Genomic DNA, 27837 nt, shown 5'->3' with positions numbered 1-27837 from the left:
TAAATAAACCACCACATATGCCTACCTAGTCACATTCTATCATATTTGGGAAATTAGCTACGTACATTTTCCCATTATAATCTAAAACAATTAGCTTTTCAACAATTAAATCCTTCACAGAATAGGCTATTATTTTCTTTGAAAGCTTAACCTTTTGACAAATTTTACCTAAAGTGCGTGATGCGTGGCCATTTTTCTTAAGTACTTTCTTAGCAAGAATGAAATGCTCTTTATCGCAGAAACATGTCTCTTTATCACTATCACAGCCACATTGTTTAATACTAACAAAACTATCAATGAAACCGTACTCTCCATCCTTAAATTGAATTCCACAATTGTTTCTGTTAGACGTACACTTTGTTGAAAAGGTTAGTCCACCTATTGTCATTTTATCATAACTAAATATTAACGCAGAGGATGAAATATCCCTATTTCTGTCAGACTCGATGGCTAGAATCTGCTTTTTATTTAATTTGCACCTCCTAGGAAGTGAATGGGCAAAAGTATTGCTTTCAATTTTAGTTATTTTCTTAAGATAGGGGTAACCTCTTAGAAGATCAAGTAAATAATCTTCTAAACATCGGCTGTTTGCGAATGCGTTTTCAGAGAGCTGCCTCATTCTTCTAAGAATTATATACTTTTCAGCTATTTGAATAGGAACTTTCTGGGTTCCATGAAAGAGCGCCATTAATTTCCCATTCATGTTTTCAAATTGGAAACATGAAACTAACCAGAGAGGTCCCCAATTTTTTGCAGTGTCTGGTAAATGTAATAGCAGGTGTATATTGTACGTCATATGTTCTCGCCCATATAACTTCTCGAATTTCTTAACAAAAAGCTCTAAATAATAACTTGCTTCATCCACCATATCTAATGTTAATTCACTTGACAGTAAAATATTTACGGCTAGTACCAAGTTAAGCCAGTGATTATAAAATTTTTCCGGCAAATGGCCTCTCAAAACATGTGGGGAATAAAAGAGTAGCCAAGACCGCCACTCATTTGCCTTCCATTGTTTTCTTTCAGTAATAGATTTTGGCAATCGGCTGATTTCATTGGGTGGCTTTAGAGTTTGAAGTGTGTTATCTAAAGCTTCAATATTTCTACCAATATAGTAATGCTCCTTGTGACTGGAAGTATCAAACCATAAACTAGCAATAGCTTTCACAACTCCTTGGCATACACAGTGCATGTAATCAACCGAAAAACCCTTCACAATATCAAAATATGAAAGTAACATTAAAATTGAAAAACCCTTTACTCCGTTAACTCGCGTTTTATTTTGAATTGAGTCTTTGGCGTCTCTTGCCATTTGTTGAGCATCTCTACTTGCCACATTCCGTTTGAATTCGTAAATTCGGCTTTGGCCATTTCCTTTTTTAACGGATGTTCCTTCATGAAGGCACCAATTGCATCCATATTTACCATTGAATTGAGTTGTGTTTTGCAATGTACAACGTGCTACAGAATCACAACAACCAGCGCCTGGAAACACTTTCACCGTTATTCTTGTTTCATTGTGATTATAAATAAAACCAAACTTCGATAACCTATTCATTTCGTCTACAAATGGCTTAAGAAAACAGTTCATCTCTGGTTTTTCACAACCGAACCAAAGAGCAGCGAGTTGAACCGTATTATTGTCTAATTCGTTTACAGTGTATAGCAATGGCCAAATGGAGTAGCCTGATGAATGGAAAACTGGTACACCATCAGTGTTCCACGTGACTGACAAATCGTACTTCCCCATTGGTAAACTCTTATAAGCGCTTCCTAGGTTAAACGCTGGTTCTCTATTAGTTTTCATAGTTTCTGCACCTCTATCACGCTCTTGAAGTAGTGTTTGTATTTGATCCTCAATAGAAAAAACTAAAAAATAATTTCCGTTTTCCAAAGCTGATTCCACGCAGTTATAAATGTCACAGTGTTTGCAGAAGGCACTTGTTAGTCCAATATAGGAGTTACACTCTTTATTTTTGCAATATAAGTGGAACGTGTAGTTTGATTTTGCTGCCTCAAAATGTTTATAGAATAAGAAAAGGGTACGAGGAATCTTTGACTTTTCTGGCAAGAAAAATGAGAGCAGTTTCAGAAGGGAGGCAGTAGATTCTTTACAAAGCTTGAAACGAACTATGTGGGCCATAACTAATATCAGGAATTGTTTTAAATTAACTGCAGCATCGGGATATATTTCTTCATCCTTAAAGGAAAAAAATAAATTAATAAATAAATAAATTAATTAAAAAACAAATTAATAAATATATTAAATTAATTAAAATAACAAATTAATAAATATATTAAATTAAATAAAAAAACAAATTAATAAATATATTAAATTAATTAAAAAAACAAATTAATAAATATATTAAATTAATTAAAAAAACAAATTAATAAATATATTAAATTAATTAAAAAAACAAATTAATAAATATATTAAATTAATTAAAAAAACAAATTAATAAATATATTAAATTAATTAAAAAAACAAATTAATAAATATATTCAATTAATTAAAAGAACAAATTAATAAATATATTCAATTAATTAATAAACAAAATTACTTACCAGCTCTGTAGAAACAATGGATGCGTCGTTTTCTTCCAAATTTTCGAAAGACAAAATCTATTATGGATATGTTTTCATTAGCTTAAATCCATTCTTGATAATAAGGTATATAATACAAAAGTATATAACAACTCACGTCATCATTTGTTTCTGCGTTCGAGTTAACGCTTTGTTCTTCCCAAGACGAAGTTGAATTTGATCGCCCAGAATGAACTGATGATGTGCCGGAGGACATATTAGAACTAAAATCATCATCATTCGGTCTGTCCTTAATTGTTTGGCTTAACATTTCATTTTCACTACCCATTGACAAAAAGCTACCATCCGTATCGCTAATCCGTCTTTTTTTTGCTTCATTTTCCGTAAAAAACTTTGTTTCATTATCCTCATCAGAACTCGATAAAATATCTTCACCCGTGTTTGTTGGCCCTGTTGTTCCAGAAAGATTTAACACGGGTTCCACATCATTTTCAATAAAAGTGTTTTTTTGACGACGTATTCTATACTCTGTCCGCCTAGGAATTCCAGATTTCTCTTCACTGTTCCATAAATATCTTTTATAAGGCATGACTATATCTGATTTCTATGCCTTGGTTGACTAACTCAACTAGTAGAATAATAGATTAAAAAACAGACAAGGCCTAGTGGCACATTGCCTTTAGATATCAACTCGCAAATCTCGTATATAATCTTGAAGGATATAACTAACCCAGCTCTAGTAGCTTACCTGTACTGAACTGATAATAAATAAATAAATAAATAACCTGTTCCTGCCTGAGCTCGATTCACAAAACACCCCTGAACCGCATGGCTACCACATATTTAGCGTATTTCCCAAGAAAATATTTCCCAACTAAATCTCCAAATTTCCCGGATTTCGAAAAAAAGGGAGTTTTTCATCGAATCAACGGCTTAGTTCGCGGAGCAGACGGCTTAACTCGTTACCTCATGACTGGCACTGGCAGCCATGTTTACAGTACTTCCCCTAAAAAAAGGACTACATAGATAATGAGAAGTTTTGCGTCCAACATCGAATACGATACAGCCTCCATGCCACGTCTATAACGGCTTTCGGCGCGCGCAACCAAGTAGAACGAGAAAAAGTAGAACTACGATGTAAAGGGAAAAAGATGGGGGGAGGCGTAACCGGTGGGTTTTTTTGGTATTTGAATACGTTCTTGAAAGGGAGAAAGGTGAACAAAGCGTACGACGACTACCATTCGGAGACTCTGAGTGGACGATTGGACGTTTAGCGGTTTAGTTTACTGTATTGTTTCTGGCGGCTCTGGCCCATTTAGCATTTGTGTTTCGTCTTTCTGATTTTGGATCTTAATTCAAGGTATGTTTTAATTTTTGTATTATTTTCGTTTACAGTATAGTTCATTATTGCAATAAGTAATCCTTTGTAAAAGCCGAAAGGGGTTAATATCTCTTGTCTTTGCAATTTTAAATTAATACGCGTTTAAGATTAGTTTTACATGCCTTATTTATTATTCTTAAGGCAAATTTTTATCAAGATATTGATCTCAGGCTAATTTCGATTATTTAATAAAATTAGTGTTCCTATCTCGGTATTTCCCCCTTATAGCTTAATACACTCAAAGTGGGGAGCTGCCACTACTCTATATCGTCATCCCCTACCAACGGCCATGGAGAAAAAGGCGTGCTGTATTCTTTGTATAAAAAGCATTCCCCCCATGTAGGGGATACACAGTTCTATAGATATTCAAGCTAGGAGAGTTTTCTTAGCACGTGTTTCAAAAATTCCCCACAAAGTTGAAAATGAGAAACACGCGGGGGGGGGGGGAGCCAGAAGGTGGCAGCTAGGGATTTTCGATATAAAGCTGCATTTTATCAAGGAGGATGTATTTAGAGGTTCGATTTCTGTTGTTTCAATATTACCATGGATAAAGAATGCGCGTGAGGTTGAAATTTGTTTTCACGCTATAGGATCGGCAACTCCCTATCTCGAACGACAGCTTATTCTGTATATACTCTGTTACAATATCGGTTGTCAGCACGCGCAAAGCTTGGTCTCAATTTAACGTAGCTTTGTACGTGCTGTTGTAACAGAGTATATAGAGAATAAGCTGTCGTTCGAGATAGGGAGTTGCCGATCCTATAGCGTGAAAACAAATTTCCGCACGCGCATTCTTTATCCATGATATTATTGCATATTCCTCTTCACCCTCCCTTTGAATTTTTTGTTGTTCCTAAATTGTTACTGAGGCGTTATTAAGGCTATGAGTAATTTTAGATAAACAATAAAAGTCAAAGAAAAACGACATAAGATATGAAATAATTATTGCCTATACCCTTTTAATTATCATATTTTTGAAATTAAAAACCTTACTCAAAGACAATTTTTGACAATACCTTGCTTAGAACCATGTCAAGAAATAAAAAAGCTCAACAATACGCGCTAGTGAAATGGGTGAATGAAGATATTTGGGATGTTTTGAACGGTGATTTGTGTTTTAAATCCAACAAATCCTTGCGAAAAGAAATAGCAGAAAACCCTACAAATTACATTGGCCGAACCTTTGACTTCTTTTGGGAAGAAGGGAAGCCAGTTTCTCCTGGCTTACTCCTTGGATATGGCAAGTCTTTTTATATACAATCAAAGAGTATACTTTCAAGTCTAACCTGCTAATAAATATTTGATGGATTTCTAGGTAATCAGGACGACATGGAGGCACAAAGGACCTGCATGTACGAGGACAACTGCCGGCGCAATGGGGGAGACATCCAAGCTGAAGATATGAACGTTGTAGATTCGATATCTGGCCCGTCATCGGTACTTAAAATTTTAAAATAGGACCTTTGCCAGATATATATTTAAAAATATTTGTTTCTAACATACAGGGTAATCCCAAAGCAAGCCAACAAAATGAACTAATGGAAATTGTAAGTGGAGCCTTGGAAAATAGTACTGCACTTGTAGCCACGAATACTGCATATGTAGCCATGGAGAAAGACACAGTTAAAGACTGTGATAAATGCCCCAGGTATAAAAGGAAATACGCACAATTAAAATTAGAGTTGAAGGAATTAAAGGAAGAATTTGAAAGAAAGGACCGAAAGCTAGCGAAGACTGTAAATAAATTAGAAAAATACAAGGGTATGTATTGCATATCTTGTTCCATGGTCTGTGATGTAAAAGTCGTGATTCTAACCTGTTAAAAATTTAAAATATTGTAGAAAAAGTCTTGGCCCAATCGAAAGTGAACGCAACCACAGTTCAAAACTTAATTGAAAATGATCTCGAATCTACAAAAATGGTAATATAAATGAATTCTAATTTTAAGTATATAGTGCGCTAGGTAATAACTTAGTTTCGTTAGTTTGTAGCTCTCAATCAAAAACTAAATTCAGGACAACTTTGTCTGTAAACCATCTTCTTTTTGAATTGATATTATATACGTAGATAAGAGAACGATGATGTCATAATATAACAATTATTTTATATAGAAAGCTGAGATAGCACCAAACATTTTTGTGGACAAGTCAGAACTTTCGTTGCTGCTACGAATGAGCAGGACTGGTACAATTTTTGCTAGGGGACTATTTCTAATGCTTTTCAAGCAAGATGAATACATAAATTCCTCCATTACTGGAAGATCCAGCAATGCCCATAAAGGCATTGCCCCGAAGAAGCAATTAGATTCTAATAGAATCTCTGCGATCATAGGTAAGCTGCTCTACAAAGTTAATGTCACTCTCGAAAATGGCTTCAACTAAACTAAACTAAAAACATTTTAAATATCAGGTTTAACCCTAAAAAAGTTTCAAACCGCAACTAGCCGCCAGATCAAGGAGTCTCTTGCTAATAAAATAAAGGAATTAAACGAAGAATATAATAAGCTAATCGTTTAGGTTTACAATGATTTTTAAACAATAAATTGGGTTTTAATAAAGTATTTTCTGTGCCTAATTGCGTAAGTCATTCTATAAAGAATCTTATAAAAATAACATACAGAGCCTATAAAAATAACATACAGAGCCCATAAAAATAACATACAGAGCCCATAAAAATAACATACACAACCCATAAAAATAACATACACAACCCATAAAAATAACATACACAACCCATAAAAATAACATACACAACCCATAAAAATAACATACACAACCCATAAAAATAACATACACAACCCATAAAAATAATATACACAACCCATAAAAATTACATACAAAACCCATAAAAATTACATACAAAACCCATAAAAATTACATACAAAACCCATAAAAATTACATACAAAACCCTTAAAAATAACATACAAAACCCTTAAAAATAACATACAAAACCCTTAAAAATAACATACAAAACCCTTAAAAATAACATACAACACGCATAAAAAGTACATACAAAACCCATAAAAATTACATACAAAACCCATAAAAATAACATACAAAACCCTTAAAAATAACATACAAAACCCTTAAAAATAACATACAAAACCCATAAAAATAACATACCCAACCCATAAAAATAACATACCCAACCCATAAAAATAACATACCCAACCCATAAAAATAACATACCCAACCCATAAAAATAACATACCCAACCCATAAAAATAACATACCCAACCCATTAAAATAACATACCCAACCCATAAAAATAACATACATAAAGACATAAGAACAACCTAAAAATCCTATATTAATAAAATAAAAACAAATCTATAAAACTACCCTAAATACTTCACAAAAATTCTATAAAATATTTCTATTCTACAGGGCCGGTAGGCCCTTGTAGATATGACATGACACCCTTCCGTAATGTTAAAGAAAAAGTCACACCTTTTAGGGTTAGCGTCCCATAGAAAAAGCATTAAAAAATTTTCGGTTTTTTAACGAAATGGTCATAGGTCATACGGGAAAAGTATAGCGAAGTTAGTTTTCGCAATACTTCTAAATTAACAAGCATTTATTAAATGGGAAACTTACGTGTTTCGATTTTTAATTAATGAATTCTAATTTTTGTAATTTAACTAATTAAGATAGTACGTCAAAAAATTACTTTTGGGCCAGAAGTCAGCCTAACCTTATAGCACGCTTAAACCTAATTCTACATTTCGTTCTCGTTGACAACTAGAAGGGCCTAGGTTTGTGGGTGCTAACAAGTTACGTTGACATATTTCAAATGTTGGCTTTCTTGCTGATTTTCCTAATTTCTTAGCAGTGGACGCTAACAAATTACTTTGGTATTTCAACCGAGCTTGAGCACCTTTATATGTATTTTCTAATTAACTGTAGCACCCTTAATAAGAAATACGTCGTTATCAGGTCGAATTTTCGTCTAGAAAAGTAATTCAGGTAAATAATTACAGTTAACAGAGGTTTTTATATCATTTAAAGTAAGTTTTTGAACGTTCTTTACGGCCAAGGCTTAAGTTGTATAGACTAATAGCACCCCATCTTATTTCCCCATAGAGCTTAATACAGTCGAAGGCAGAGGGCTGCCATTACCCTATTTTAGTTACTCTTTAAAGATTATTAAAAAGGCTGATTTCCAGCTCTCATTTGTTTTGGAATCCTGTGTATAGTCTGCTCAATTTTATGCTAGAAACATAGCCTAACCGGGTTAACACTAGGCTTTTTATGCTGTATTTACCGTGTGCGCTTCCAATAAATGGCATACCTATTCAAATTATTAACGTGTTGAAATAAAGATAATGCTTTTCACCCTGTGAAAAGATCGAAAACTTCAAAATACTACTCGTAAGATGACAAAAAGTTTAATATGTTTTCCCTACTGCAGAGTCGTGATGTTTACGTTAGCGCAGCTTAACTATTTGTTACCAACAGTGGATTTTGTTAATTCATAAATATAAGTAACAGTGGTGCTGATTAATCCAGGAGGACAGTGTCGTTATGTAATTTAATTAGTCAAATAATTTCCATGTTTACATCAGCGCAGATTTTTCCAACGTAACCACGTCAGCAACGGAGGGTTACGTTGTTGGCTATCTCCACAGTTCACATTTATTTGTCTAAATTGCTATGAATTGTTTAGGTATTTAATTTAATTACTGTTATTGAAGCCAAAGTTGCTAAACTATAGAATCACATCATTCATTAACATATGTTATAGATGATTTTTATGTTACCGCAAATTTAGCACGTGGTATGATAAAAGTTTAACACATTGTGTTGGCAAGAATGAAAAACTCTTCTAAACTTTACAATTAAGGTGATTTGAAACTCATTTTATAAGCTAAATCAACACTGCCAAACCTCAATCCTTCATTAATTTCATCTTAATTATGTATAATTAACGTTAATTTAAACATGAAATATACATATTTGGATGAGAACTCGAGTAACTTTGAAATAAAATACTTAATTAAGATTAAAACTGCACAAGCTGTTAATATAGCCCCATGTTTTCTATCTCATACTTAGTTAATTTAAATTATCTTTAAAGTACATTAATAGGCGCGAAATTTGAAAGTTTAAGGTAAAATAAGAGTCAAAACCCACTAAAAATTGCAATTAAGGTTAAGTATATATTGAAAGTCATTTATAACCTAAATGTACACTGCCGAAATACAATCTTACGTTAATTTTAAATCAATTAAATATAATTAACGTGAAATTAAACCAAAAATATTCATTTTTTGGATTAAAAGCTCAAATAACTTTTAAATAAACTGTTTAATTAAGATTAAAACTACCCAAGCCGTTGGTAAATCCCAATGTTTTCTATTTCACACTTCAGTTAATTTCAACTATGTTTAAAGTAGATTAATTGGCGCGAAATTCAAAAGTTTAGGGTAAAATAATGACTGTGGCAAAAATGTTAAACTGCACAAAATATTCCAATTAGGGTAAAAAATTCCAATAAATTATACTTTTAAGCTTAATCCACTCTCCCGAACTGCGCTCAAATTAAGATTAAAACAACGCAAGTTTTTCGCACAGCCACAGATGTTTCCTATTTCGCTTTCGAATTAATTTAATTCATCATTAAAATACATCAAAAGCGCATACATATTTTAGAGTAATTGCAATTAAAGTTAATATTTCATTGAAACTTGTATTATAAACTAAATCCACACTAGATAAACCGTTAAATTAAACTTAATTAAGTATAATTAATGTGAAATTAACCCAAAACACGAATGTTTTTGGTAAATTCATGGATACCTTATAATTAAACTAACAAATTATAATTAAAACTACACTTATCTTTCACTCAGCCTCCATTTTCCTGTTTAATTCTTACACTTAAAAAATTTAAAATCATTTTTCCCATATTGAAAAGAGAGCCATTGAAAAGGCGCGAAATTTAAAAGTGTTTTGGGGGGAGGGGGCGGGGGTACAGTTTGTGTGCCTTTTTAACAGGAGTATTGTTACAATTGTAACACTACAGACCTTGTATTTCTAATGGAACCGGCAATACCGCAACGCTGAGCCGAAAAACCAGGATGGTAATTGTTTGGACCTATCGGGTGAGGACATTGGAGCACCAAAAACATACCGCGGTGTCACTTGTTGAACGTTAAAGCGACCTTCATCACTTTAAATCCCATGACCTGCTCAATCTGGCAATCTTTGAAAACTCAACTTTGAGGTACTTCCGGTCCCTTTTGATATAAGGGTCTTCAGTGTTGGAGCTAAGTATAAGAATTACAGTAGTTAGTCTCGTTTCCTAGCAAAATGCCAACCTGTTCTAACCAGGACAAATTGGACAGGATGTTTATTTTGGGTGAAGGTCGCAGTAACGTTCAACTAAAGGCAGTGCTTTATGCCGAACGGTTTCCACACCGACAACATCCGGTGCGAAGCACCTTTTCCGACATTGGCGAGCACCTTCGTGATTTCGGTAGTGCAAGATCATGAACGTAGAAGAGACCGTATAGTCTGTAATGAGGATATAGATTTTGACATCGTAGCACGTTTTGAAGCCAATTCATGCGGTGGAACAAGAAGTTGCACTAAGCCATTCTACTGTTTGTGCCAGTTTACAAGGGCATCATTACTAGCATTATCATACCCCCTACATCAAGCCTTAACGGACGAGGATTTCCCAAGACGGCAATACCATTAGTCTTACCATGCGTCATGAGTTTACTGCTTGCAAATGTATTGCAAGACATGGACAGTCGTCTGGAAGATTGCCTAAACCACAATGGTAGAAACGTCGAATATTTACGTTGAGGTGTTTACCAAACAGTTAAGAGGTTGCAATTTGAGGCCCACGTTCTAAGACTAATCGTAGGACAGTGCTTTAAAATATTTTGTTGCATTCTCCAGTATTCGTTTTGTACCTTGTCACTCGTTGTCACTTGCATACAATAAAACATGAATTCTAAACATTTATTTACACCCTGTATAATTTAGTATGACATCACCCGTTGGCAGTATTGGGGGTTGTACATAAAGGAAGCTGTTGGTCTGATCTCGACACCACTGTATACGTATACAGTGTACGAAACAAATATTTTTCTTCCATATTTCAAATACCGTCGTTTTTAAGCTTCTTTCATAAATAAAGTGCAACATTATATGCTTATCGAAATCAATGTTATTGGATATAAGTTAAATGTAATTAACGATACTGAAGTACTTCTTCACGGTAAAGCTAACATAATTATTCAAAATTTAATTACATTAAGACTGAAGTAACAGATATTATAAAAAAAACGTCTTGGTTTGGACCAAGGCCGAAAAAACAAACGATATGTGTGAGGTTTATCATTTGACTGAAGTTTCAGATATTGCAATTGTTTTAGTTATTTTTATCCATTTAATCCTTAATCAGTATTAAATTCAATCAACTGATTTTACTGTTAATCGATCCATTCCCTCTAAATTAATTGAAAAAATTACATATCTACGCTTTTTCAAGAACAATTACATTTTCCGAAAACATTTTATCATGAAATTAATTATTTTGAAGGGAGTACGTATTGAGGTGTCAATATAGAATATTTGAAATATTCTACTGACTTTCTTAAAAGAGCAGGTGAACTTTGACATAATTCGAAAGGAAAATGTAAATATTTAATAGTGGATTCCAAACAAGGGTGTTGCACTAATTTATACATTTAATTTCGTATAACGAAATGCTACATTTCTATTGTCGCCTCTATGAAGAAAAGATTGCACTGCAATTTCCCTCTCCGTGCTTTAGAATTTCTTGGTCATAATTCAGTCTTCATTTGAAACGTCACCACCCCTTTCTACATTGTTGGCGCTACTTGTACACCGGTTACGTATTACGTGTAATCCTTTTAGTACGCATAAAGACCATTTCGGAAAACACACAGGGGCGAGGCCACCATTGGGGTATTCTCCCTCACACCAAGGGTCACCGCCAGACTGTGCCAAAGTTCACTACAGGCAAGAGGCTAGTCAAATCTCACTGCCTCTAGCGGTGCTTCTAGGCAAGAGAGAGAGAAGACCTCAATGGTGGTATCACCCCTGTGTTTTAATTATCTGTATGTAATTTCCAAAATGGTCCACTCACTTACAAATGTACACCGATTACACTGAGTTATCGGTCCTTCAGGCGCTAGCGAGTGTCAGGCCACAACCATAATCATTCATGTACACGAATGTTTTATAGTTTTAGGTTATTAATGTTGGCGGGCAAGTCCGGAGAGTCATGTACCGTTCACTAATGTGAAAAGGTCTCGAACTATATGATAATATTGGCTGAGTGTGTTGCGACGGCTCAGATGACCCATACACTGGAACCACTGGTGATTGTAAAACTGTATATATTGGGAATATGAAGGAATTGGGGGGGGGGAGTTACATCAAAAGCGCATACATTAAAATAAAATAATAAATTTTTTGTGTGCTACAGAGTGCCACCTACTCAAAGAAACCACACACGATAAACGTTGATGCTTTGTCTTATGAGGACGACATTAGTTTATAAATAAGTTTGAGCAAAATAAGTTATTTATCATAATTTCTTGAACATCAGTCTTCTCAGAAACTTACTACAGATTTAAACTTTTTTGCTGCAAAGTTCAAAATTTGTCAAGCCAGCCTTAATTAAAACTATGACCGTCAATGTGCTTTCAAGTTAGTAATCATCGACACGAAATCCCTTCAAAATAATTAATTTCATGATAAAATGTTTTCGGAAAATGTAATTGTTCTTGAAAAAGCGTAGATATGTAATTTTTTCAATTAATTTAGAGGGAATGGATCGATTAACAGTAAAATCAGTTGATTGAATTTAATACTGATTAAGGATTAAATGGATAAAAATAACTAAAACAATTGCAATATCTGAAACTTCAGTCAAATGATAAACCTCACACATATCGTTTGTTTTTTCGGCCTTGGTCCAAACCAAGACGTTTTTTTATAATATCTGTCACTTCAGTCTTAATGTAATTAAAATTTGAATAATTTTATTTTTGCTTTACCGTCAAACATTTGGGGTTGATCTATTTCTAATTGCTTAAAGAAGTACTTAATTATCGTTAATTACATTTAACTTATATCCAATAACATTGATTTTGATATCCATATAATGTTGTACCATAAGTCTATTATGGGGACCTTACATAATAGACTTATGGTTGTACTTTATTTATGAAAGAAGTTTAAAAACGACGGTATTTGAAATATGGAAGAAAAATATTTGTTTCGTAACACTGTATACACATACAGTATTGTCGAGATCAGACAACAGCATTGAATGTTGCCAGATTAAATTGTTGCTGGTGATTTTACGAACTATGTTAATGATATATTAAAATTTAAATGGAAAAGTTACATTTTGACACATTCCTAACCCTAAAATTTTGTATTTGGAGCCTATTAAATGCATTATAGTGATAATGTAATTAATTTTAGTGTTAAATAGGAAAACGTTTAGGCTGAAAGAACTCGCGTAGTTTAATCTTATTTTCTTATTTCAGTTAAAGGTTATCTATAGTTACCCAAAAAACCTGTTGTTTTCGATTAATTTCACGTTAAATATGGTTATTAAGTTGAAATTAACGGCTTATCTTCTTTTATTAGTGTTATTGCAGTTTATTATACGAGTTTGAATAAGAAATTCTCCTAAATTGCAAACTTTAGAGGAGTGCCTGTTTGACTCTTGCGGAACAATCACTATTTTGCCCCAAAACTTTTAAATATCGCGCCTTTTCAATGGCTCTCTTTTAAAAATGGGAAAAATGCTTTTAAATGACAATTTAATTAATCGTAAGAATTCAACAGGAAAATGGAGGCTGGGTGAAAGATAAGTGTAGTTTTAATTTTAATTTGTTAGTCTAATTATAAGGTATCTATGAATTTACCCAAAACATTCGTGTTTTGGGCTAATTTCACATTAATTATAGTTAAGTTTAATTTAACGGCTTATCTTGTTTATCTAGCGTGGATTTTGTTTATAAAACAAGTTTCAATAAAATATTAACTTTAATTGCAATCACCCTAAAATTTTAATGTATGCGCTTCTGATGTATTTTAACGATCATTTAAATTAATTTGAAAGTGAAATAGGAAACTACTGTGGCTGTACGAAAAACTTGTGATGTTTTAATCTTAATTTGAGCGTGGTTCTCGTGAGAGTGGATTAAGCTTAAAATTTATTTGAATTTTTTACCCTAATTGCAATGTTTAGTGCAGTTTAATATTTTTTCCGCAAATTAATTTTTTAACCCAAAACTATTGAATTTCGCGGCAATTATTGTACTTTAAAATAGTTTAAATTAACTTAAGTGTCAAATAGAAAATATTCGACTTTACCAATGGCTCGGGTAGTTTTAATCAAAATTAAAGAGTTTATTTAAAAGTTATTTGAGCCTTTATCCAAAAAATGTATATTTTGGTTTAATTTCACGTTAATTATGTTTAATTAACGTAGGACTGTGTTTTGGCACTATACATTTAGTGTTATAAAATGAGTTTAAATGTATACTTCACCTTTTGCACAATATGCCTTTGGCATCGGTGCTAGGGCGTGAGCCCCGCCTCATCAACAATACTTCACCTTAATTGCAATTTTTAGTGGAGTTTTAGATTCTCATTTTACGCTAAAGTTTTGAATTTCGCGCCTATTAAGGTACTTTGAAGATAATTTAAATTAGCTTATGTGTGGGGCTTTACCAACGGCTTGGGTAGATACAATCTTAATCAAGAACATCATTTAAGAGTTATCTGAGTTTTCATCCAAAAAAATGTATATTTTAGTTTAATTTTACCTTAATTACAGTTAATTACGTTGAAATTAACTTGTCGTCAGTGCTCATTAAGCTTATAAAATGTCTTTTAAAAAATAATTCACCTTAACTCTAATGTTTAGAGGAGTTTTTGATTATTTCCAACAAATTGCGTTAAATTTTTATCATATCCTGAGCTAGGTTTGTGGTAACATAAAGATTATCTATACAATATGTTAATGAATGATGTTATTCTATAGTTTAGCTTTAATATCAGTAATTAAATCAAATACCTTTACAATTCATAGCAATTTAAACCAATAAACAAACGGCAATGTGGACTGTGGAAATAGAAAACAACGTAACCCTCCGTTTCTAACGTGGTTAGGTTGAGAGAATCTGGGTTGTAAACATGAAAATTATTTGACTAATTAAATTATATAACGACACTGTCCTCCTGGATTAACCAGCACAACTGTTTCTTATGAATTAAACAATCCACTGTTAGTAACAAGTAGTTTATAAAATGATAACGTAACATCACTGTATGACTGATTCAATAGGATCAAAATTGTTTTAACGAATAATCTGGTCCTCTACATTGGTTTAGTTTCAGGAATTATACCACACACATTGACAATTAGTAGCATTTTAGTGAGATTAACAAATAATGAAACCGTTTATACCAGTCCTCAAATGAGAATGTTGACTTAACAGCGCTAACATTAACACCACTCTTTTAACTGCCGAAGGGAAAACAAATTGGAAATTTTGTCATCTTTCCTGTAATATTTTGAAGTCGAATTCTTCACAGGGTGAAAACACTACCGTTGATTTCTAAACCATAATAATTTGGATATATATGCCATTTTTTACTGTCATAGATACAGTATTAAGTTACAAGAAGCGTAAAACCTTGGCCCTAGGGTTGGGATTTGTAGCATGAATCGAAGCAGACTACGTATTTTGTAATTCCAAACAGAGCTGGAAATTAGCTTTCTTATAATCTTTAAAAGGAAAGACACTATAAACACTATAAACACTATATAACATAGAGTAACTAAAATACAACTTAAGCCTTGGCCGTAAAGAACGTCGAAAAGCTTACTTTAAATGATATAAAAACCTCTATTAACCGTAATTATTTACCTGAATTACTTTTCTAGACGAAAATTCGACCTGATAACGACGTATTTCTTATTAAGGGTGCTACAGTTAATTAGAAAATACATATAAAGGTGCTCAAGCTCGGACGAAATACAAAAGTAATTTGCTGGAGTCTACTGCTAAGAAATTAGGAAAATCAGCAAGTAAGCCAACATTTACAATTAGTCAACGTAACTTGTTAGCACCCACAAACCTAGGACCTTCTAGTTGTCAACGAGAACGAAATGAAGAAAATAGGTTTAAGCGCGCTATAAGGTTAGGCTGACATCTGACCCAAAAGTAATTTTTTGACTTACTATCTTAATTAGTTAAATTACAAAAATTAGAATTCATTAATTAAAAATCGAAACCCGTAAGTTTCCCGTTTAATAAATGCTTGTTAATTTAGAAGTATTCCGAAAACTAACTTCGCTATACTTTTTCCGTATGGCCTATGACCATTTCGTTAAAAAACGAAAATTTTTTAATGCTTTTTCTATGGGACGCTAACCCTAAAAGGTGTGACTTTTTCTTTAACATTACGGAAGGGTGTCATGTCATATCTACAAGGGCCTACCGGCCCTGTAGAATAAACACGATCTTGGATCCATAACTTTCAACTTTCCCACACCCACACCCCCTCTCCCTATTTTCCTTTTTTTTCTTCTTAGATGGTGTGTTTTATTTGCTTCGTTTTATTGGGAGTTTCTATTCTCTTTTCTGCAAACTGAGGTAAACAATAGTGATCCGAGTGCACTTCATTCTTCAATGAATATCGCGGTGTGTAGCAAAAAGTTCAAAAGTCAACTTGTTGAGCCTAATTTAGAAGATAAACTTAACTTAGTATTTACGAATTTCTGCCTGAAATATTTTATACAAATTCGAATTTTTAAAGTACCCTTACATCGAAAGAGTTGATTTTTTACGTATTCAATTTTTTGTGATGTTATAGATTTTTACAAAAAGTTTTATTTACAGGGTTTTTCTGATAAGTCTGTCTGTCATAAATTAAGGGTGATGTTCTTTGAGCGATTTTGAGTCGAAATAGTTCTATGATATTTTGCTGTCCGGGACACAGTTTTAGAGTTATGAATGGTTTGAATGTTTTGGGGATGATCTCTGAATTAAATGAGCATAATTGTCTGTCCGTTTCTTAATTGAATTTAAGGGGTCATTCGTAAAATACTCCATCAATCTTTACTTGAAAACGGTGACGAGGACTGCAAAATGTCATTGAACATTTTCGACTCAAAATCGCCCAAAGAGCATCCCCCTTAAATTATGGCAGACCTATTATTATTATATTCACCACTAATTTATTTTTTTGGATGATGACTCTCGAACTTTGATCAACGTCAGCTTGCACTCTTTTGTCTTATTTGGAATTTTGCGTTTGTAGTTAATTAAGAACGACATATTTTCGCTTATTAGTCAGTTCTCTAGTTAAACCTTTAGGCTTTACATTTAGTTAACTGTTTTCGTTAGTCAAAACTGCCATAAAGAAAATCAACTGACACTGCATACAGATCCCAGCTGCCTTATTCATGGATGTTTTCCGTAAATCAATGATACAAGGTAAAGGGTTATGCTTAGCTGTCGTAAAGGGGTTTGAACGGGGGAATATTTAGGGGTTGCCGCCCACTTTCTTCTGGCTGTATCTGAGGAGCCATTACCGGTTTAGAAGGACGGAAGTTTGTAATTTCCTATTTTTTCGCTCATTTAGTTTCTTTCATTTTAAGCCTTGGCTTTGTTCTTCGAACATAAATACATATTGAAGGAGTTAAGGCACTATGGGACATTCAGGGGGTAACTTGTCTTCAAAGGCTCGTTATTTAGCACCATCAACAGATCGAGACTTAAATCGATGAAGTGTTATTTTGTGTTCTATGGCTGAATGGAAGGTTTTGTATTCCGAAATATGTTGTTGAAAATATGAATATGGTAATGCATAGAAATGAGGACGTTGGTCTGGGTGTGTTTTATGGGCGTTTAGTCGTGCATGACCTGAAAAATATTTACACAATTTCGTTTAAGTTACTTTGGTGAATTATTATGAATTGTCTGGTCAGTTTCAAGGGCGAAAGGTTAAGAAACCCAAACAGATAAAAATAGTTTTCAAATGGCGATAAAACCAAAGCCATGGTGCTGGCCAGCTTGATTCGTCATCATTCAAATTATCATATCATGGGAATTTCTTTTGGAATAATGAATTATTTACCCCTGCTAGCAGAGAACAATATGTATATTTGAGTAAATTGTTTGGATTTGTTTGTTCTTTATGTACGGGTGCATGTAAAGACTATTTAGTGTTTAGTTCCTCATATTCATATATGGGGAACAATCCATCTGGAGACAGACCCCTAGACAAGGCAGTACGCTGAACCCCAGATTCAAGAGATATACAGTTCGTTTGTGATAAGCAAGAAGCGATATCTAGATTATGAGGAAGAAGATATAAGATGCCTAAGTATTCGCGTGCCATAGTCCCAGTCCCCCTTTCAAAATACAAGGGGGGACGTAAAAGGAGGCCGCGCTATTTCTCCTCTTCTCAGTCGAAGAATAAGGCGGGGATTAGCTCCGGACCTACGTTTGGACTCAAGATAAAGCTATAAATGTGGCGAATTTACACCTTCTCCTTAGTAAACTAGATATCACTTCTAGCGATAAGTCTGCCATAAATTAAGAGGGATGTTCTTTGGGCGATTTTGAGTCAAAAATGTAATCTATGACGTTTTGTCGTCCAAGCCAATGTTTTCGAGTTAAGAGTGGAGTATTTTACGGATGAGCCTTTACATTTCATTAAAAAAACTGAAAGACAATGATTTCTAATTAAATTAAGGGTTCATCCCTAAAACATTCTAATCATAACTCGAAAACAGTGGTCCAGAATGCAAGGTGTCATAGAAATTACATTTTCGACACAAAATAGGCCAAAGAACATCCCCCCCTTAATTTATGCCCGACTTATCAGAAACACCCTGTATATCTGTTGAATATGGGGTCCAGCTGGGTCTGCCTCAAGATGGACAGTTGCCCAGATACGAATATGTAAGGGCCCCAATTATTTATTTATATATATCTTAAATATGGGGCCCAGTTTACTGCAATGTGCAGGGGTCTGTCACTATAATATGAAACCAAAGGTCCCATTTAAAAATTGTTGTTTCTGCGTTTAAACGCCACTCAAAGAATATGAAAATTGGAATATTTTCGTGGTGAAAGTGATTGAACGAAAGCTGTCGCTAAAAGCCCATTTAATATATTTACCGACATTGTTTGACAACCCACTAAAGCCCATTAAGGGCTGCCGTATAATTTTTATGGATAAAAATATATAAAAATACCGTTTTTCGATATATTTGGTAGCCCATTTAGCAACAAATTCCTCGTATAAAAAGAAAAAATTCTATTTTAAGGCTATTTTTTACCGATTGTTTCTTTGCGAAACGGTAGTTTTTTACGGTGTGCAAGACTCCGATAAATCGATATGATATTTAATCGTATTTTCTAAATCCTAAACATTGAGCAAATCGCGTGCCTACCTTGTAAGTTACAGTCCCTAATGTTAAATCAAAGGATAACCTTTTCTATTATTTCGTGAAAAGAACTTTGACATCATGTTGTGGTAAAAGGCATTGTCCCAAACTATGAGGGTACCTAGGGTACGAGTTCGAATGTTTTGCAATTTAATTTAACATTAATATTTTAAAATATGAATATTCAGTGTGTTTCTAAGGGTGGTATGACCAAAGAGGGTATAAAGACTGAGTTGAAGCTAGCACCAGGGATGCATTTAATTTTAGAAATATTAATGTAGAACAGGTTTTATTTACTTCAGCCCAGTAAAGAGCCCCTCCCTTCAACACGAAACGAAAAGTTTAAATTCTCTTATTGGCTCACTTAAACTACGTTTTGATCACGTTGCTGACGGGAAAGGTGAAAAATACCTAATTTCCTTTTAACTCTGCCGCTATGAACCGTCTCTTTCATACCCCTCCGTCCCGTGGAAGGGGGTCCTGGACTTTGACGCGAGCCCACAATACTCTGTTCTCCATTCCTACTTCTAAAATTAAATCTATCCCTGCTAGCACCTTTTAGAAAGGCATTTTGGGAGCTCTTGCTTTTGTTATATTTTCCTCCTAATATCCGTTTCACCGTATTTCAACCAATAAGAGGGCAGAGAAAGATGAGCGCGTACACCGGAAGTTTAGAGGAAATGGTTCAAAGCCAGAATGCTCCATCCAAGCCTTCTACTCCCACTCTTTATACCCTCTTTGTCAGGACCGAAGTGATTTTTGAGTCCAAAATGTTCAAGGACATTTTTCCAATTTCCAGTAAGGGCCACCGTTTACGAGTTATGTTTTAAACATTTTACGGATGATCCCTTAAATTTGATTTAAAAATTAATGAGTCATCCTCAAAAGAGTCAAAACCCTCCAATCATAACTTGTAAACTGTGGCCCTTAGCGAAAAATGTCATACAATATTTTCAACTCAAAATCGCCTACTGTACTTTTTAATGTATTTCGGTACAGTATATTAGGTTAAAGTTTACTATTGTGTTGTTTAATAGGAGTGTGTCGGTACACTCCTGAGAAGCGGGATTGTTTTGGTTAAGAGCATGGGTAAGTGCAGCGTGTAAGAATCTCCATAAAGATTACTTTATTTTTCTAAGGTTAAATCAATATTTAGGGAAGTTGAATAAACCATATTGTAACACGTGCTGTAGGCAAGAGCAATTGTTTTACTTTCTGGTATGAGACTACATAGCACCAAAAGAAAATAGAAAATAACAACATTGTTATTTTCTTTTGATAGCACTAGGAGTGAAATAAAAAGATCAGTCAAGTTTTCCAAGGAAGTTTCACTATTGAAGAAATAGTATCTATGCATTCGTTGCAATAGACCATTTCGATGTAACTAAAAGGGAAAGACATGGGGTGATACTTAGAATTCCACCTTGCTTTTTGGCGCCTGCGCTGTAGTCTTTTAGTATCATGAGAGTACGTAGAGACGGATGGCAATGCATCAACCCCTCTTGTATGTCCCGATACCGATGGTTGTCTATACCTTTTTTCGGAAAGGTCTATACGAGATGCAACATTTGTATTTATACTGAAATAAATCAATCTCACAAACTAAGATTTGAGCAAATCTTTTAAATAATTTTGGTAATGAAACTTGGATCTCGTCAAGGGATTAAAAATTAACGTTAAACTTGATTAATTTTACGACGAAATTAAAACTAATTTTCTCCCATAACCTATGACGTGAATTATCAAAATATTATTGGGAATTCGAACAAAACCCACAATTTATGTCAATGATTTTGGTGTTCTTAAATTACTGTGAATTGGGGACAAAATGATCATTTATTTTTAACCAAAAGTTTAAAATGGTTCTTTCGTATCTGATACCAAGGGAGAAACATTCAAAGCAATAGGAATTTATTTCAAAACATTTTGTTAGTTGCAACAAAACTGCAATCGATAACGTTCATTATTAACTAAACTTCCTGATTTTGAAACTATTGCATAATGAAAAATTAATGATGTTGAAGCATTTAGTTTAAACCACGACACGAAACATAATCATAATTTTCAAGCTAAATTATATTAAAACCAAAAACGAATGGAAATCTACCTACTCCCATTACATCCGTTTTGTCCGATTAAGTACAATATTTTGCTCCGCTGATGTTTGGCCATTTAAAGGAAATAATTTCCACTTCCTGCAACTCCTATGTGTTAAGCCTTTGCTGTATAAGCTAGCTGAATCCAAAAGGGTTAAGCCACGTACATGCCAAGTTGCAGTTACTTCCGGAATAGTTTAATTTATTCGTCTAACTATTAAGAAGGAACGGGTTAACGTCCCGAAATCGCTACGATATTTCCCCCTTACCCCCCCAACCAGTTTAATTCCCTTCGGTTTATATCTTTGAAGTAAATTAATCGGACATTATCATTGAACTAATCTTCAGTAGTTCTTGAATCACCTCCTCATTACTTGAGGGGGTGATTACCAGAATTTATGGATAACTGGAGCGTTAGTTCGGTTAAAATATAGCTTCAAGTGCTAGTTAAATGATATGGGAAGCTCTCGACAGCTTCTTCTTTAGACCATAAGTTCATATGTTCCATAAGTTCGTTACTGGTTACTGAGAGCTTGTCATGAAGTGACGTGGGTGAAACGTCACAGATTCTCGTAAAGCGACGCCTGGTATAGTACTGGCTAAATGGGAAGATTGACTGCAAAAGCGAGTGTAGTCAATTCTCGCTTGTCGTTCTCGAACTAGCTCGAGCTTTAAGTCTCTAGCATTACAAAGTATAAGAAGTGTTATACTTATAGAACAAATTTTGGACGAACTAAAACAGCCTGTGATATTTCTAAAAATATTGTTTCTAAATCCAGCTTATTTTGAAGTCTAAAGCAAACACTTCATAACTTCCGTTTAATGTAATAAAGCTCCCATATAAAACACAGTTTGCGTTAATAAGCTTATAGCTCTAATAATACTGTGATCACGTCCACAGGGCTGCTATAAAACAAAAACCAAGAATTTCGCGTAGCTTTGGGGATAGAATTTGCGAGCGAGATTGGCTTAAAGGACTGTATTGTGATAAAGAAGGCTAGTACTTTTGTTTTAGCGGGAATATATACATCTAATAGGAATGATTTTGCCTCCGTATCTGAAATCTTACTTTCTATGCCGGTTTGGTGGGCCGGACTAGAGTACTATCCGTCACGCCTCATTATTCTGACGTAACTCTTGATTTCAACGAGATATCTCTTTGAGAGGTAAACCTGGTCATACATAATGATCAGTCCAACTCTTCCCACAAAATGCACCTAGATACGTTGAGAAAATGGCTACACAATGATTCCGATTAGCTGTATGTATTCCTCGTGGTAGATTTTTAACTTGGTTGCACGTGTAAAGTTGGTATCTCGCGCAGTACCATAACAACAAGTGACGTCAAAGGCTGTAGTCTTATTTCTTACTATCGTAACCCCACCTTAATCGATTTTAAGTGTAACTGGCTTGGCCGCTGTGGCTGGTTACTATCATGAAGTTCCATGTATGGATTAATAAATTAACGCTACAACTTGACACGCTATGCATAATAAAGGGAAGGTGTATATAGTTGTATATTTCTGAGGAATTTTTCGCATCAAGATAAGATAATGTCGTAAAAGGAATCTTGGTGAGGGCTGTTGGCTTATAACGCGTGTCTTTACCGCACATCAAGTTCGACGCATCTCTTGGAAAAGATCTATCATTTGATCTTTCTAGGATCTCTTAACTTTAGATTTTGGTTTTCTCTCTGGGATGCGCACAAGGATGCTTCGTTGAGTTAACAACCCCCTCCAATCCATTTTTGGGCTGAAAACGGGGCAGAAAGCTTAACATTGGTTGTTTAGTCGCTTAGTATGGGGCTCTATGGGCTGCCATTGGTCCTTCAGTATTGCTTTGTCCATGATACGATTAAGAAATTCTCCACGATCCCTGGGGGTAACAACCAGTGCGCCAGTGCGCCAATGCGCCATTGCTACGACATACGAACTGTGGGTAGTCCCTTTATACATCAATAAAATAATATTGAAGCATTAGTACAGGTACCCGAGTTCAAGTGTACACATGAAAGCACTTCACGTTTTGAGTTTCATCTTCCCTTAACAGAGTATACAACCGCTGTAATACAGTAATATAACTATTATATAGAGTAGTGGCACTCCGTGTTAACTACCCATAGAGCTTAATACAGTCAAAGGCAAGTAGGTGCAATTACTCTATAGAGAAACAAACTCAAAGGGGTAATGTAGCCATTGTAGGTTATTTCCCTCTCGCCAAGAGGCAATGCCAGATGGAGCCAGAATTTACTACACGAGGGAGGCTAGACAACTCGCACTGCCTCTTAGCGGTGCTTCTTGACGCTAGGGAAATAACCTAAGAAGACGGAACCCTTCCCTGTTGCCTTTGCTTCTCTTTTGAAATTAATGGAGTAGTCTAGGCCTATATCATTAAAAATTGCGTTGAGCACGGTATGGTTGTCATTCAGCTATCAGTTTTGACACTTTTGCTACCTGAGAAACTTTTTGCCAGGTATGATAATTGGTTACGCGCGTCATAGATAAACGGTCCATAGAAAGGGGTAGACCTAATTGTCTTAGTGCAGTTTCCAGAAATGGATCATTATACTTTTTTTCTTCTTCCTATTTTTGGATGAATTTTTTTAACACCGATCTGACTGTGCACTCCAACAGATGTTTCTTTCAAATCGTTCCCACCTTTTATAATTGACTTTACGTAGAACAGAAGGAGTGTTAGTCGTGAAATAGACTTAAATTGCTATTCTTTACGATATTGTCGGTAGTTAAACTATGGATAGTTTTCAATAACGGGGTATGGCTAAACGAAATTCCTATGTACTCTCTTTCAGCGTTGACTTCAGTGCAATATTGTCTGAACCGTGAACTAAGTTAGACAAGTGCTTACTCAAAGTTAACTGCTAGCCTTTCTGCAACGTCTAAATTTACTCGCCAACGGTCAAGCAAGACCAATCCTTTATATTATTAAACTATTATAGTGTTAGTTACGTGGAAGTTAATATCTTGATCTTGAAGTTTCTAAGATATTTTTCATGGTGATCTGAAGATAATGGTTACATTTGGGTCCCGAGATAGGGAAGGCGTGGAACTACAAACATTTTACGTCAGTTCCTTTTACCCACCGTAAAAAACCACCCAAACCAAGTTAATAAAACCCATCACTAAAATCTTCATTTAGTTTTTAATTTAATGCAAAAATAATTTATTTTTAAAGATAGTTCAAGATGTTTATTGTTTCAATTTCAATAGTATTATTTAATAATATTAATTATTTTTTATGAAATGGAAATTATTACAAATCACGCAAGTGCTAAATATAAAAAACCCGGTGGGCAGTTTTTTTTTTCGAATCCCGATTTCTTAATTCAAAAGAAGTGTCATTTTTTTCAAAAACTTCAATCCCAGATTTCACGATATTCGTTTTACGAGATTTTTTAAGAATTGTTTCAAGACTGAACTTTCGTTTTTGTTTTTTCTTACACGCGTTGCAATAATGAACTTAATTCGTCAGTTCAACGTTAGATTGTACATTACGTTTCACAAACATGTAGCGGTTTATGCAGCCCAGTTTTACATATTTGAAACACAGCTCCATTTTCAAAGAATAGACTTAATCCGAGGGGCTAGTCATGATTACTGATGATTTTCTAAGAATTCTAGAAATCAAATAATCAATTTCTGCGGTTTTGTACACCTGATTACTCAATTGACTAACCCCTCGATTTAATCATTTCATAACTTCTGTTTAATCTGCTTCTAAATTTGGACGTATGAACGCTTCCTTCTCCCAAGCAGTCCGAGGTCATACAATTTAAATCGATTATGATGAGAAATTGTGCATACTTGATACAATCCGCACGTACTTATCTACACTCGAAAGACCGTGTAAAATAGCTATAACCACATTCATAGACATAACGAGAAATTGAAAATTTTAGCATTTGTAGTTTTGTTTTGGGTTGAATGTTTGTTTTTATGTTGTTCATGTTGAACAAGTGCCTACAATTTCATTTCTAACTTCAAAGTTTGTTGAATACTAAAAGAAAATAAACCAGCTTCGCGTGTTGAACAAGTTTATGTAATTTCGCTTCCAAGTTGAGAAGTGAATTTTCTAAATGTATATAGTAAAACAAGATGGCGCCGGCCAAATTAGAGCCACATCGTTTGTGAGGCTCCAGATATCGAGAACATTTTACTTGTTAAAGTAATTACCCCTAACCGAGGGCAATTCGGTCAGTTTCCTCGGGGCCCGTAACTTCAAGGGGCCCGAATTACGTGTAGTGCTGTCTTGTAGGGGCCCGAGATTTAGTAAATTTTTCCAGGCCCACAAACTCTCAACGGCCCTGCCAATGGGTTTTTATTGAGCAGCCCCTCGATGATTACCCGTAGCCCAGACGCAACACTAATCCCTATCAATTTCAAAATCACCAATGAACTAAAATTATTACTAGTTAATAGCCCTCGACGCGGTACCTTTAACTGCAACCCCTAAAAAACCCTTAATCCCCATCCCTTTTAAAATCGCGAATTAAAGTCTCAAATTAACGAAGAATGTTATCTTAAAACAATCGCAAAAAGACGATCGAAATACATCTACTACATATACAACAACAGGGCAAGCATAACTAATAGCCCCATCAGTTAGAACTCCATCAAACGATGTGGCTAAAAAAATACAAAATAAACCAGCGTCGCGTGGATAATGTTTGTTTATTAATTTGTATTCTTGCTGCACTATCTTAGAGTATAGATAACCTACTTTATATTAGCGTAAAAGTATGAAAACAAAGATATGGTAGTTGAAGTATACAATTTATTTGCATATCTTCCATATTTAGCTACTATGTGTTGGAAAATATATTGTCTGTCACGTAAAATTATACTAAGTAACGTTGGAGTAACAAAGGTGTTTAATTGAATTTATTAATGCAATTGGGGATTAAATGCCTGTGATTAAGATTTCAGCGACGCACTATTTTTTATTATTGCATATTCCTCTTTACATTGAGTGATTTTATTGGAGCAAGAAGTGATATCTAGTTTATTAGGAAGAAGGTATAAATTCTCCACATTTTTAGCTTTATCTCCAGTCCAAAGTTCCAAACGTAGGTCCGGAGTTAATCCCCGTCTCTAAATTACAATCAGCATTGGTTCTTGAAAGGTCACGTCAGCGCGACGCGAATGAGGAAAATTACTGACGACTCAGGAGAGGCTGCGAAATAGGCCGGCCTCCTTTCACGTCCCCACTTGTATTTTGAAAGGGGGACCAGGACTATGGCGCGCAATTACTTAGGCATCTTGAAACTTCTCCCTAGTAAACTAGATATCCCTTCTTGATTGGAGTTAAAGTTTAATTAAACGTGCAATAACTCGCAGCCAGCTCCTTGGTTTCAGATTCCAAGCAGCCAATCACAAACGGCATGCCGTTTAAAGAGTAGATGCTTTATGCCATCTTCCATTGGCCTTTGCATTGCATATGTCTTTAAGCGTGACATTTAAAATTTACTTAAATGCACGTTCCAATCGTGAAGTTAAATATAACTCCATGGTTCATGGCTGACCTTAGAAAGTGGCATTAGACAAAAGCGTGTGTGTTTGCATGTGGAGAGAGAGGGCCCCATACCCCATTATACTATTTTGAATCGATTGCACAAAAAAAAACTCTGCAAATTCCATCAAGAGCTCGTGGTATTGTTATTTGAAAATAACCGATCTAGCGTGATTGAAGTTCTTCATGTACAGCGTGTTTCTTAAAAGTCTGTCAGACCAAAGAGGGTAGCGAAAGAGGGGGAGTAGAAGGCTTGGCTGCAGTGTTCTCGCTTTGAAAGTTTTCCTCTAAGCTTCCGGTGTGCGTACGCATCTTTCACTGCCATTTTATTAGTAGAAATACAGTGAACCGGATATTAGGAGAGGGGGATGTTCTTTGGGCGATTTCGAGTCGAAAATTTTCGATGATATTTTGACGTCCGGGCCACCGTTTTCAAGGTAAGATGGGAGTGTTTTAAATTAATAACTTGAAAGATACTGCTAATTAAATTTAAGGGGTCATCCGTAAAACCGTCCAAACATAACTTGAAAACAGTGACCCGCACGGCAATATATCATAGAAATTACATTTTCGACTAGAAATCGCTTAGAGAACACCCCTCAATAATTTTTAACATGCCTTTCGGAAACACCCTGTATAGGGTTATACGGCTACTTGGTTATATCATTAGAAAACATGGGCAAACACCATTTTTGTTTGGGAAAATGAATCTTAACCTATCCAGCGTTCATGAGATCAGGCCAACACTTATTTTTCTAAATATCAACAGAAGTAATGTAAGAAACCTCCCTACTTTTGATATCAAGTTAAGTACCATGGTG

The 27837-nt window shown here is 34.7% G+C and overlaps 2 protein-coding genes and 3 long non-coding RNA genes across 9 annotated transcripts; 2 read left to right on the top strand and 3 right to left on the bottom strand.

Moving 5' to 3' along the window:
• Positions 1-25: 25 nt before the first annotated feature.
• On the bottom strand, positions 26-3534 carry LOC149610520 (uncharacterized). Its single transcript, XM_089859542.1, has 6 exons — positions 3511-3534; positions 3293-3302; positions 3072-3104; positions 2702-2994; positions 2566-2622; positions 26-2200 (listed from the first exon to the last, which is right to left on the bottom strand). Exons 1-6 carry the CDS (start codon positions 3532-3534, stop codon positions 26-28), a joined length of 2592 nt encoding a protein of 863 aa, XP_089715668.1.
• Positions 3535-3763: 229 nt separating this feature from the next.
• Positions 3764-6499, top strand: LOC149610519 (uncharacterized). 2 transcript variants are annotated; one of them, XM_089858838.1, is made up of 7 exons: positions 3764-3904; positions 4951-5165; positions 5241-5362; positions 5431-5686; positions 5767-5846; positions 6037-6256; positions 6335-6499. In XM_089858838.1, the coding sequence occupies exons 2-7, from the start codon at positions 4955-4957 to the stop codon at positions 6439-6441; spliced, it is 996 nt and encodes a 331-aa protein (XP_089714964.1). In that variant the 5' UTR covers positions 3764-3904; positions 4951-4954; the 3' UTR covers positions 6442-6499. The 2 variants fall into 2 exon arrangements, with proteins under 2 accessions (XP_089714964.1, XP_089714965.1); XM_089858839.1 differs by lacking the exon at positions 6335-6499 and adding an exon at positions 5910-5953 and having other exon boundaries at positions 6037-6196.
• Positions 6500-9556: 3057 nt separating this feature from the next.
• LOC149610518 (uncharacterized) lies at positions 9557-10396 on the bottom strand. Its single transcript, XR_016376702.1, has 2 exons — positions 10256-10396; positions 9557-10194 (listed from the first exon to the last, which is right to left on the bottom strand). It is a non-coding gene; the product is annotated as an uncharacterized LOC149610518 (long non-coding RNA).
• Positions 10010-10900, top strand: LOC149610517 (uncharacterized). The gene is made up of 2 exons (XR_016376701.1): positions 10010-10151; positions 10234-10900. It is a non-coding gene; the product is annotated as an uncharacterized LOC149610517 (long non-coding RNA).
• A 662-nt stretch (positions 10901-11562) lies between these two features.
• On the bottom strand, positions 11563-16306 carry LOC149610516 (uncharacterized). Of its 4 annotated transcripts, XR_016376699.1 has the most exons (4): positions 16055-16306; positions 15862-15995; positions 14544-15719; positions 11563-14476 (listed from the first exon to the last, which is right to left on the bottom strand). It is a non-coding gene; the product is annotated as an uncharacterized LOC149610516 (long non-coding RNA). The 4 variants fall into 4 exon arrangements; XR_016376698.1 differs by having other exon boundaries at positions 15862-16303; XR_016376700.1 differs by having other exon boundaries at positions 14544-15696; positions 15862-16303.
• Between the last annotated feature and the right edge of the window lie 11531 nt (positions 16307-27837).

The sequence above is a fragment of the Phalangium opilio genome, unplaced genomic scaffold, assembly GCF_054372755.1.
Source record: "Phalangium opilio isolate 3A_F unplaced genomic scaffold, DU_Popi_V2 ptg000329l_1, whole genome shotgun sequence".
In the NCBI taxonomy this organism is placed as follows: Eukaryota; Metazoa; Arthropoda; class Arachnida; order Opiliones; family Phalangiidae; genus Phalangium; species Phalangium opilio.
This window is presented reverse-complemented; position numbering and strand designations above follow the sequence as displayed.